Raw genomic sequence first — 10,580 nt, forward strand, 5'->3', positions numbered from 1 at the left:
CTCATCAGTTTCCAAGCCTTGTTAACACTGTGCTTCCCGACACCAAAATATTTTCTTGGAAACGTTACATTTATTTCAAGAGAGAGGAAATGTGAGGGTTGTTTATCACTTCAGACGGAATTTTTAAAAGTTGCGGTCCTATTTAAGGACCTTTTGAAAAGTAGTCGAGAAAAGGAAGGAGTAAAGAACTTTTTTTCTTCAGATGTTATTGTTTCCAATTCTTTACAATTAAGATCACTATTTTCCATTGCATTGTAGGTAACAATGATAAACTTAAATGTTTATGACATTACACAACTTTCTTCCATTATAGATTTTTGAAATGTGATAATGTGAAACAAATGTAAGCAAGTTGTGTTATTTCGGACGGGATTTCTTTAAAGAGACTCAGTAATAATATAATATTTAGAGAATGACACATAACAAATCATAGGTCTATATTTATTCTTTTATACGTTATTTCTATCCCTATTTCTTATAAGGATAAGTTTATCGGCCGTATCTGCCACTAACGCGTCCGGAAGATATTCCGACAACAGGGCCTCCGAAGGAACCACCCACACTGGGGCCTCCGAAGGAACCACCCACACTGGGGCCTCCGAAAGAGCCTCCTACTGCGCTGCCACCTCCAATAAAACCTCCAGCGCCGCCTGAAGGGAGTACACCATGTCCAACGAGGTGACCTGCGTCAACTCTGCCTCCGCCGAAGCCGCCATGGACTCCGCCTCCTCCGATGAAGCTACCTCCTCCAACACCTAATCCTCCTCCTCCGATTAAGTTGCCTCCTCCAACGAAACCTCCTGGTCCTCCGGAGATGGCGCCTCCAACAGCTCCACCTCCAAAGCTTCCACCGCGGGAAGCATAGCTTACATCAGCCACAGCTCCACACACCACTCCCAGCAGTACAGCCGCCTTTACCTGCAAGAAGGCAGGGATATTTTATTCGCGGTACATATCTAAGAATGTGTGTAAATACACATACACGGCATTGTATGGTTAAAGAATATAAAGAAATAAATGTAACAGTAACAATAAATCCACTGTTAATAGGATCATTCAATCTCAGTACTACATTTAGTAACGGAAAAAGGGTATTAACTAATTGGAGACTAGGCTGGAATCGGTGAAATTTTGCTGATTAGCTTTACAAGACTTAATTCTTTCCCTGTATTTAAATCAGTCACACACCACTTGTAGCTACATTTTCTATTGTAACTATTTGTACACACAGTAGTTAACGTACCAGAGGACCTGCCATTTTAAATTTCCTCCTATTGCTCAGTGGAGACAGTAAGAAAAGAAGTGCAGCGTTGCATGCTGTCTCGGGATTATTTATACTTGATCGTCCGCTCTTTCAGCAAGGCCGCACGAGGTGCCAAATACCCTGTGTTGATACCCCAATGACTGGAAAAAGCCGTCAAATCTTTTCCTGTTTTTATTCAACATAGAAAGTATCCGTAAAGATGATAGAGTAGGAATAAATTATATATAGCACAGAGATAGGGAGAAGGATCTGGATTTACAGTAGATCTATCAATACAGGTCTATACATAAGATCTCTCTTTTAGCGAAAGTATAATATGGATAGACTGAGAGGGAGACACACGAGCACACACACATATCGACTGCTTTATTAGACGATAATCGAAACATGCACGCGAAATTAATTTATTACTTTATTTTAACATTCACAAAACTACTGTTCTATATATATGATGTGTTTAATGATAGTATTCTCCTACTACCTATGATTAATATATATGTGTGTATGCTTATACCTATTTGTATATATATGTAAGCATATATACACATGTAATATTTTATAAATATATGCATAATGTATATGTTTGTATATATACACATTTGTATATGTATTTAATATATGCATATAAGTATATGTATATATATTCATATATACGTATATATGTATTTATATGTATAGTCACATATATATGTATATATATATAAGTTTTTACATAAATACATATTCATATATTTAAGTTTATATAAAATATATGTATATATATACAATACACACACGCCACTATATAGATATATGTATTATATATGTACACACATACATACATACCGATGTGTGCGTATATATATGTATATATACATATATCTATATATACATATATCGTACATACACATAGATATATATATGCGCATACATATTTACACACCGGTACATGTACTTAATTATATATACATAACACACAAACACACACACAAACACACAAACATATATATATATACCGGTACACATATGTTTCTCTCTATTTATGTATATCTATATATATCATATGTATATATACACACGCACACATCAACACATACAAACATATACAAACATGTATATGTATATACATGTTATATATACGTATATGTATATATACATATATGTATGTATACACACATGGACAGACACATATACATTTATATGTGTGTATGTATATATACATACACATATAGATATGTTTATATACACACATATATTAATATACATACATATACGTATATATACACATATGTATGTATACCAGCACATATATGTGTCTGTATATATATACAAATACATATATTTCATGGTAAATATATATGTCCATATGTATAGCAATTTTTATACGTATGCATATGTTAGCAACCGCAGCATCCGTATCCTCATTCATCATGCATCCTCTGGTGAATCAAAAAAAAAAAAAAAAAAAAAAAAAAAAAAAAAAAAAAAAAAAAAAAAAAAAAAAAAAAAAATATATATATATATATATATATATATATATATATATATATATATATATATATATATATATTTAGGGTTATCATCGTTGAATCGCAGTGTCTCACTGATAATCTTCAGACATAAAGTTAAATTACGATATTTAAGTACAAGCTTGAATGAATAACTTTTTTCCATATTCCATTCCGTATGATAGAGCTATTATTGATGGTATCACAGGTTTCACCAATTGTATAATTAGGTGTTGAATTGTGATAAACTGAAATAACTGTAATCAAATAATTTCATTTCATATTCAGTAATGACAGGAAATATAGGGATTGATACATAATTAATTATAGGAAGATATCTATTTGTTTGTTAATTGTATCCCTATTTTTATAAGAGTATGGTTATCGGCCGTATCCTCGACTAACGCGTCGGGATGATACTCCGCCAACGGGGCCTCCGAAGGAACCTCCCACACTGAAACCTCCAAAGGAGCTTCCTACTGAGCTGACTCCTCTGAAGGAACCTCCCACACCGGGTTCCAAAAATTCCACCTCCTAAACCTCGTGCGCCTCCAATAACACCGTGGCCTCCAATAACACCTCTGGAGTAGCCGTCAGCAGGGAGCACACCGTGTCCAACGAGGTGACCTACGTCAACTCAGCCTCCGCCGAAGCTGCCATGGCCTCCGCCTCCTCCAATCAAATCTCCAATCAAATTGCCTCCTACGAAACCTCCAGCTCCTCCGAAGATGGCGCCTCCAACAGCTCCTCCTCCAAAGCTTCCACCACGGGAAGCATAACTTCCATCAGCCACATCTCCACACACCACTCCCAGCAGGACAGACGCCTTTACCTACAAGATGGTAGGAATATTGTATTCGCGTGCATATCTAGAATATGTATAGTTTCACGCCCATGTTAATGTATAGTTAAAGAATGTAAAAGAAATAACAAGAACAGTAAAAATAAAAACACTTAATAGGATTATTCATCTCGGTACTACATGTAGTAAATCAAAAGGAGATTAACTATTTTACAAGATTTTCTCTCGAAAAAGTTGCATTTAAATAAAGTGAAAAAAAAACACTTATAGTTACAATGTTTATGTAACTATCTGTACACACAGTTGTTCACATACCCGAGGACCTGCCATTTTAGTTTCCTGCTATTGTTCAGTGGAGACAGTAGGGAAAGAATTGTAGCGCTGCATGCTGACTCGAGAATATTTATACTGGTCGACTGCTCCTTCAGCAAGGCTGCGTGCGGTGCCAAGTATCCTGTGTTGGTACCCACTGACTGGAAAATGCCATCTATTTTTTCCTGTTTTTATTCAACATAGGAATTATCTGTTTAGATGATAGAGTAGAATTTGATTATATATAGCACAGAGATAGGTAGAAGAATTTGGATTTACAGTAGATCATATGATCTATCTTTTAGCAAGAGAAAGATAAATTTGGATAGACTGGGAGAGAGACACACACGAAGACCCCGTATCGCCTGGTTTATTAGACGATAATCGAGACACGCACGCGAAATTAATTAATTAGAGTAAATCAGCTTTCACAAAACTCTTCATGTTTGTGTATATATGCATATTATATATATGTATCTATATATACATATATATACATACATATATATACATATGTTTATATATGCATATTAACATACATATATATTGATACATACATCCATATTTATGCACACACACACATATATATACATACATCTATATTAATATGCATACATATACGTATATGTACATATATATCTATGTATACCAGTACATACATATGTCTGTATATATTTACGTATACATAAATTATACATAAATGGTAATAATATGTGTATATATATGTACGTATGTATGTCTATATGTATAGCTATTTGTTTCCAGTGTTACTTACGGTGTAATTTTTGGCAGTTCATAGTAATCCGAGACAAAGATTGACTTTTTTTAAAGAAAAATATTGTATTTAAGTTATGCATTTAAATATTCATTATTCTTTAAGTTTTCATTCATCATCTTCACTCATCAGTTTCCAAGCCTTGTTAACACTGTGCTTCCCGACACCAAGAATATTTTCTTGGAAACGTTACATTATTTCAAGAGAGAGGAAATGTGAGGGTTGTTATCACTTCAGACGGAATGTTAAAGTTGCGGTCCTATTTAAGGGCCTTTTGAAAGTAGTCGAGAAAAGGAAGGAGTAAAGAACTTTTTTCTTCAGATGTTATTGTTTCCAATTCTTTACAATTAAGATCACTATCTTCCATTGCATTGTAGGTAACAATGATAAAATTAAATGTTTTTGACATTACACAACTTTCTTCCATTATAGATTTTTGAAATGTGATAATGTGAAAAAATGTAAGCAAGTTGTGTTTATTTCGGACTGGATTTCTTTAAAGAGAACTCATAATAATATAATATTTAGAGAATGACACATAACAATCATAGGTCTATATTATTCTTTTATACGTTTTTCTATCCCTATTTCTTATAAGGATAAGTTTATCGGCCGTATCTGCCACTAACGCGTCCGGAAGATATTCCGACAACAGGGCCTCCGAAAGAACCACCCACACTGGGGCCTCCGAAGGAACCACCCACACTGGGGCCTCCGAAAGAGCCTCCTACTGCGCTGCCACCTCCAATAAAACCTCCAGCGCCGCCTGAAGGGAATACACCGTGTCCAACGAGGTGACCTGCGTCAACTCTGCCTCCGCCGAAGCCGCCATGGCCTCCGCCTCCTCCGATGAAGCTACCTCCTCCAACACCTAATCCTCCTCCTCCGATTAAGTTGCCTCCTCCAACGAAACCTCCTGGTCCTCCGGAGATGGCGCCTCCAACAGCTCCACCTCCAAAGCTTCCACCGCGGGAAGCATAGCTTACATCAGCCACAGCTCCACACACCACTCCCAGCAGTACAGCGCCTTTACCTGCAAGAAGGAAGGGATATTTATTCGCGGTACATATCTAAGAATGTGTGGAAATACATATACACGGCATTGTATGGTTAAAGAATATAAAGAAATAATTGTAACAATAACAATAAATCCACTGTTAATAGGATCATTCAATCTCAGTACTACATATAGTAATGGAAAAGAATATTAACTAATTGGAGACTAGGCTGGAATAGGTGAAATTTTGCTGATTAGTTTTACAAGACTTAATTCTTTCGCTGTATTTAAATCAGTCAGTCACCACTTGTAGCTACATTTTCCATTGTAACTATTTGTACACACAGTAGTTAACGTACCAGAGGACCTGCCATTTTAAATTTCCTCCTATTGATCAGTGGAGACAGTAAGAAAAGAAGTGTAGCGTTGCATGCTGTCTCGGGACTATTTATACTTGATCGACCGCTCTTTCAGCAAGGCCGCGTGAGGTGCCAAATACCCTGTGTTAATACCCCAATGACTGGAAAAAACCGTCAAATCTTTCCTGCTTTTATTCAACATATGAAGTATCAGTTTAGATGATAGAGTAGGATTTGATTATATATAGCACAGAGATAGGGAGAAGGATCTGGATTTACTATAGATCTATTAATATAAGTCTATGCATAAGATCTCTCTTTTAGCGAAAGATAAATATGATAGACTTAGAGGGAGACACACGAGCACACACACGTATCGACTGCTTTATTAGACGATAATCGAAACATGCACGCGAAATTAATTTATTACTTTATTTTAACATTCACAAAACTACTGATCTATATATATGATGTGTTTAATGCTAGTATTCTCCTACTACATATGATTGATATATATGTGTGTATGCATATATCTATTTGTATATATATGTAATGCATATATACACATATGTAATATTTTATAAATATATGCATAATATATATGTTTGTGTATATACACATATGCATATGTATTTAATATATGCATATAAGTTATGTATATATATTCATATATACGTATATAGTATTTATATGCATGGTCACATATATATGTATATATCTAGAAGTTTCTACATAAATACATATGCATATATTAAAGTTTATATAAAATATATGTATATAATAATACACACACGCCGGTATATAGATATATGTATTATATATGCACACACATACATACATACCGATGTGTATGTATATATATGTAAAAATACATATATCTATATATACATATATCATACATACACATAGATATACATATGCACATACATATATACACACCGGTACATGTACTTACCTATTATACATAACATACAAACACACACACACACACAAACATTTATATATCCAGTACACATATGTTTCTCTCTATATATGTATATCTATATATTCATATGTATATATACACACGCACTCACCAACACATACAAACATATACAAACTTATATGTATATACATGTTATATATACATATATGCATATATACATATATGTATATATACACACATGGACAGACACATATACATACATACATATGTAAATATATACATACACACATATAAATATGTTTATACACACACATTAATTACATACATATACGTATATATACACATATGTATGTATACCAGTACATACATGTGTCTGTATATATTATATATACAAATACATATATTTCATGGTAAATATATATGTCCATATGTATAGCTATTTGTATACGTATGCATATGTCAGCAACAGCAGCATCCTTATCCTCATTCATCACGCATCTTCTGGTGAATCTTCCATGATCCCCAGGATTGTGAGTACATGTAAGACGTGGTCATTGTATTCTCGACGTTTTGATTCATCAACTTAGTTCATGTATTCATCAGCTTCGAAGACTTGTGAACAAGGTTTTCCCAATACCAAGAAAATGTCTTGGAAACGTTTCACTTATTCCAAAATTTACTGACGGATGCCCCCACCACCCTCCAGGGAAAGAAAGAAAGAAAAAAATAATAAATAAAAGATTGAGTTGTTTATCATCGGTGAATTGCAGTGTCTGCAGACATAAAATGAATTTTTTGATATTTAAGTACAAACTCGAATGAATAATTTTTCCCATAGTCCATTCCATCGGGAGAGCTGTTATTGATGATATCTCACAGCTTTCACCTATTGTATAATTAGGTGCTGAATTGTGATAGACTGAAATAACTGTAATAATGTCATTTCGTTTCATAGTCAGTAGTGATAGGAAATACAGGTAATGATACATAAATTAAAGGACGACATTTATTCGTTTGTTATTTGTACCTTAATATTTTAAAGGTAAGGTTATCGGCCGTACCTTCCACTGACGCGTCCGGAAGATACTACGCCAACGGGGCCTCCGAAGGAATCCCCCACACTGGAACCTCCGAAGGAGCTTCCTACTGAGCTGACTCCCCCGAAGGAACCTCCCACACCGGTGCCTCCGAAAGAGCTTCCACCTCCGATGAAACCTCCAGCGCTTCCGCCGTGGCCTTCAATAACACCTCCGGAGTAGCCACCTGCAGGGAGCACACCGTGTCCAACGAGGTGACCTGCGTCAACTCTGCCTCCGCCGAAGCCACCATGGCCTCCGCCTCCTCCGATGAAGCTACCTCCCCCAACACCTGCTCTTCCTCCTCCAATAAAATTGCCTCCTACGAAACCTCCTTGTCCTCCGGAGATGGCGCCTCCAACAGCTCCACCTCCAAAGCTTCCACCACGGGAAGCATAGCTTCCATCAGTCACAGCTCCACACACCACTCCCAGCAGGACAGCCGCCTTTACCTACAAGATGGTAGGGATATTGTATTTGCGTGCATATATAAGAATATGTTTAATTTCACACCCATGATACTGTATAGTTAAAGAGTGTAAAAGAAATAACAAGACCAGTAACAATAAAGCTACTGTTAGTATCATTCAGTAACGGTACTACATGTAGTAAATCAAAAAGGAGATTAACTAATTTTACAAGATTTTCTCTCGACAACGTTGCATTTAAATAAAGTGAAAAACAAACAAACAAAAAAACACTCATAGTTACAATGTTTATTGTAACTATCTGTACACACAGTAGTTTACGTACCAGAGGACCTGGCATTTTAAGTTTCCTCCTATTGTTCAGTGGAAATAGTAAGAAAAGAATTGCAGCGCTGCATGCTAACTCGAGACTATTTATACTTGGTCGACTGCTCCTTCAGCAAGGCCGCGTGCGGTGCCAAGTACCCTGTGTTGGTACCCCACTGACTGGAAAATGCCATCTATTTTTTCCTGGTTTTATTCAACGTAGGAAGAGAAAGAGAAATTTGGATAGACTGGGAGAGAGACACACGAAGAAACACGTATCGACTGCTTTATTAGACGATAATCGAGACACGCACGCGAAATTAATTAATTAGAGTAAATCAGCTTTCACAAAACTCTTTATGTTTGTGTATATATGCATATTATATATATGTATCTATACATACATATATATACATACATATATATACATATATTTATATATGCATATTAACATACATACATATATATTGATACATACATCCATATTTATGCACACACACATATATATATACATATATATTAATATGCATACATATACGTATATGTACATATATATCTATGTACATAAATAGTCTATATATATACGTATACATAAATGGTAATAATATGTATATATATATGTACGTATGTATGTCTATATGTATAGCTATTTATTTCCAGTGTTACCTAAAGTTGTAATTTTTGACAGTTCATAGTAATCCCGAGACAAAGATTGACATTTTTTGAAGAAAAATATTGCATTTAAGTTATGCATTTAAATATTTATTATTCTTTTCATTCATCAGCTTCACTCATTAGTTTCCAAGCTTTGTTAACACTGTGCGTCCTGACACTATGAATATTTTCTTGGAAACGTTACATTTGTTTCAAGAGAGAGGAAATGTGAGGGTTGTTTATCACTTCAGACGGAATGTTAAAGGTGCCGTCCCATTTAATTAAGGACCTTTTAAAAAGTAGTCGAGAAAAGGAAGGAGTAAAGACATTTTTTTTTTCTTCAGATGTTATTGTTTCCAATTCTTTACAATTAAGATCACTATTTTCCATTGCACTGTAGGTAACAATGATAAACTTAAATGTTTATGACATTACACAACCTTCTTCCATTATAGGTTTTTGAAATGAGATAATCTGAAACAAATGTAAGCAAGTAGTGTTATTTCGGACTGGATTTCTTTGAACAGACTCAGTAATAATAGAATATTTAGAGAATGACATAAGAAATCATAGGTCTATATTTATTCATTATTATGCATTATTTCTATCCCTATTTCTTATAAGGATAAGGTTATCGGCCGTATCTTCCACTAACGCGTCCGGAAGATATTCCGCCAACAGGGCCTCCAAAGGAACCACCCACACTGGGGCCTCCGAAAGAGCCTCCTACTGCGCTGCCACCTCCAATAAAACCTCCAGCGCCGCCTGAAGGGAGTACACCGTGTCCAACGAGGTGACCTGCGTCAACTCTGCCTCCGCCGATGCCGCCATGGCCTCCGCCTCCTCCGATGAAGCTACCCCCTCCAACACCTACTCCTCCTCCTCCGATTAAGTTGCCTCCTCCTACGAAACCTCCGGAGATGGCGCTTCCAACAGCTCCACCTCCAAAGCTTCCACCGCGGGAAGCATAGCTTACATCAGCCACAGCTCCACACACCACTCCCAGCAGGACAGCCGCCTTTACCTGCAAGAAGGCAGGGACATTTTATTCGCGGTACATATCTAAGAATGTATGTAAATAAACGGCATTGTATGGTTAAAGAATATAAAGAAATGACTGTAACAGTAACAATAAATCCACTGTTAATAGGACCATTCAATCTCAGTACTACATATAGTAATGGAAAAAGAATAT

General features: G+C 35.8%; 4 protein-coding genes and 1 pseudogene across 4 annotated transcripts; all 5 read right to left on the minus strand.

The window, feature by feature from the left end:
• Window positions 1–208: 208 nt before the first annotated feature.
• On the minus strand, window positions 209–1,284 carry LOC119568829 (glycine-rich cell wall structural protein-like). The gene is made up of 2 exons (XM_037917261.1): window positions 1,244–1,284; window positions 209–918 (listed from the first exon to the last, which is right to left on the minus strand). Exons 1-2 carry the CDS (start codon window positions 1,256–1,258, stop codon window positions 490–492), a joined length of 444 nt encoding a protein of 147 aa, XP_037773189.1. The 5' UTR covers window positions 1,259–1,284; the 3' UTR covers window positions 209–489.
• Window positions 1,285–3,132: 1,848 nt separating this feature from the next.
• On the minus strand, window positions 3,133–3,883 carry LOC119568831 (annotated as a pseudogene).
• A 1,362-nt stretch (window positions 3,884–5,245) lies between these two features.
• Window positions 5,246–6,011, minus strand: LOC119568832 (glycine-rich protein 23-like). The gene is made up of 2 exons (XM_037917263.1): window positions 5,993–6,011; window positions 5,246–5,673 (listed from the first exon to the last, which is right to left on the minus strand). The coding sequence occupies exons 1-2, from the start codon at window positions 6,009–6,011 to the stop codon at window positions 5,246–5,248; spliced, it is 447 nt and encodes a 148-aa protein (XP_037773191.1).
• A 1,950-nt stretch (window positions 6,012–7,961) lies between these two features.
• Window positions 7,962–8,787, minus strand: LOC119568833 (acanthoscurrin-2-like). Its single transcript, XM_037917264.1, has 2 exons — window positions 8,751–8,787; window positions 7,962–8,449 (listed from the first exon to the last, which is right to left on the minus strand). The coding sequence occupies exons 1-2, from the start codon at window positions 8,763–8,765 to the stop codon at window positions 7,970–7,972; spliced, it is 495 nt and encodes a 164-aa protein (XP_037773192.1). The 5' UTR covers window positions 8,766–8,787; the 3' UTR covers window positions 7,962–7,969.
• Window positions 8,788–9,887: 1,100 nt separating this feature from the next.
• On the minus strand, window positions 9,888–10,409 carry LOC119568830 (glycine-rich protein 23-like; the record flags this gene model as incomplete). Its single annotated transcript, XM_037917262.1, has 1 exon — window positions 9,888–10,409. A coding segment is annotated over one exon (393 nt), but the record flags the coding sequence as incomplete, so codon positions are not given.
• Window positions 10,410–10,580: the final 171 nt, after the last annotated feature.

Source organism: Penaeus monodon, unplaced genomic scaffold, assembly GCF_015228065.2.
Source record: "Penaeus monodon isolate SGIC_2016 unplaced genomic scaffold, NSTDA_Pmon_1 PmonScaffold_11028, whole genome shotgun sequence".
NCBI lineage: Eukaryota > Metazoa > Arthropoda > Malacostraca > Decapoda > Penaeidae > Penaeus > Penaeus monodon.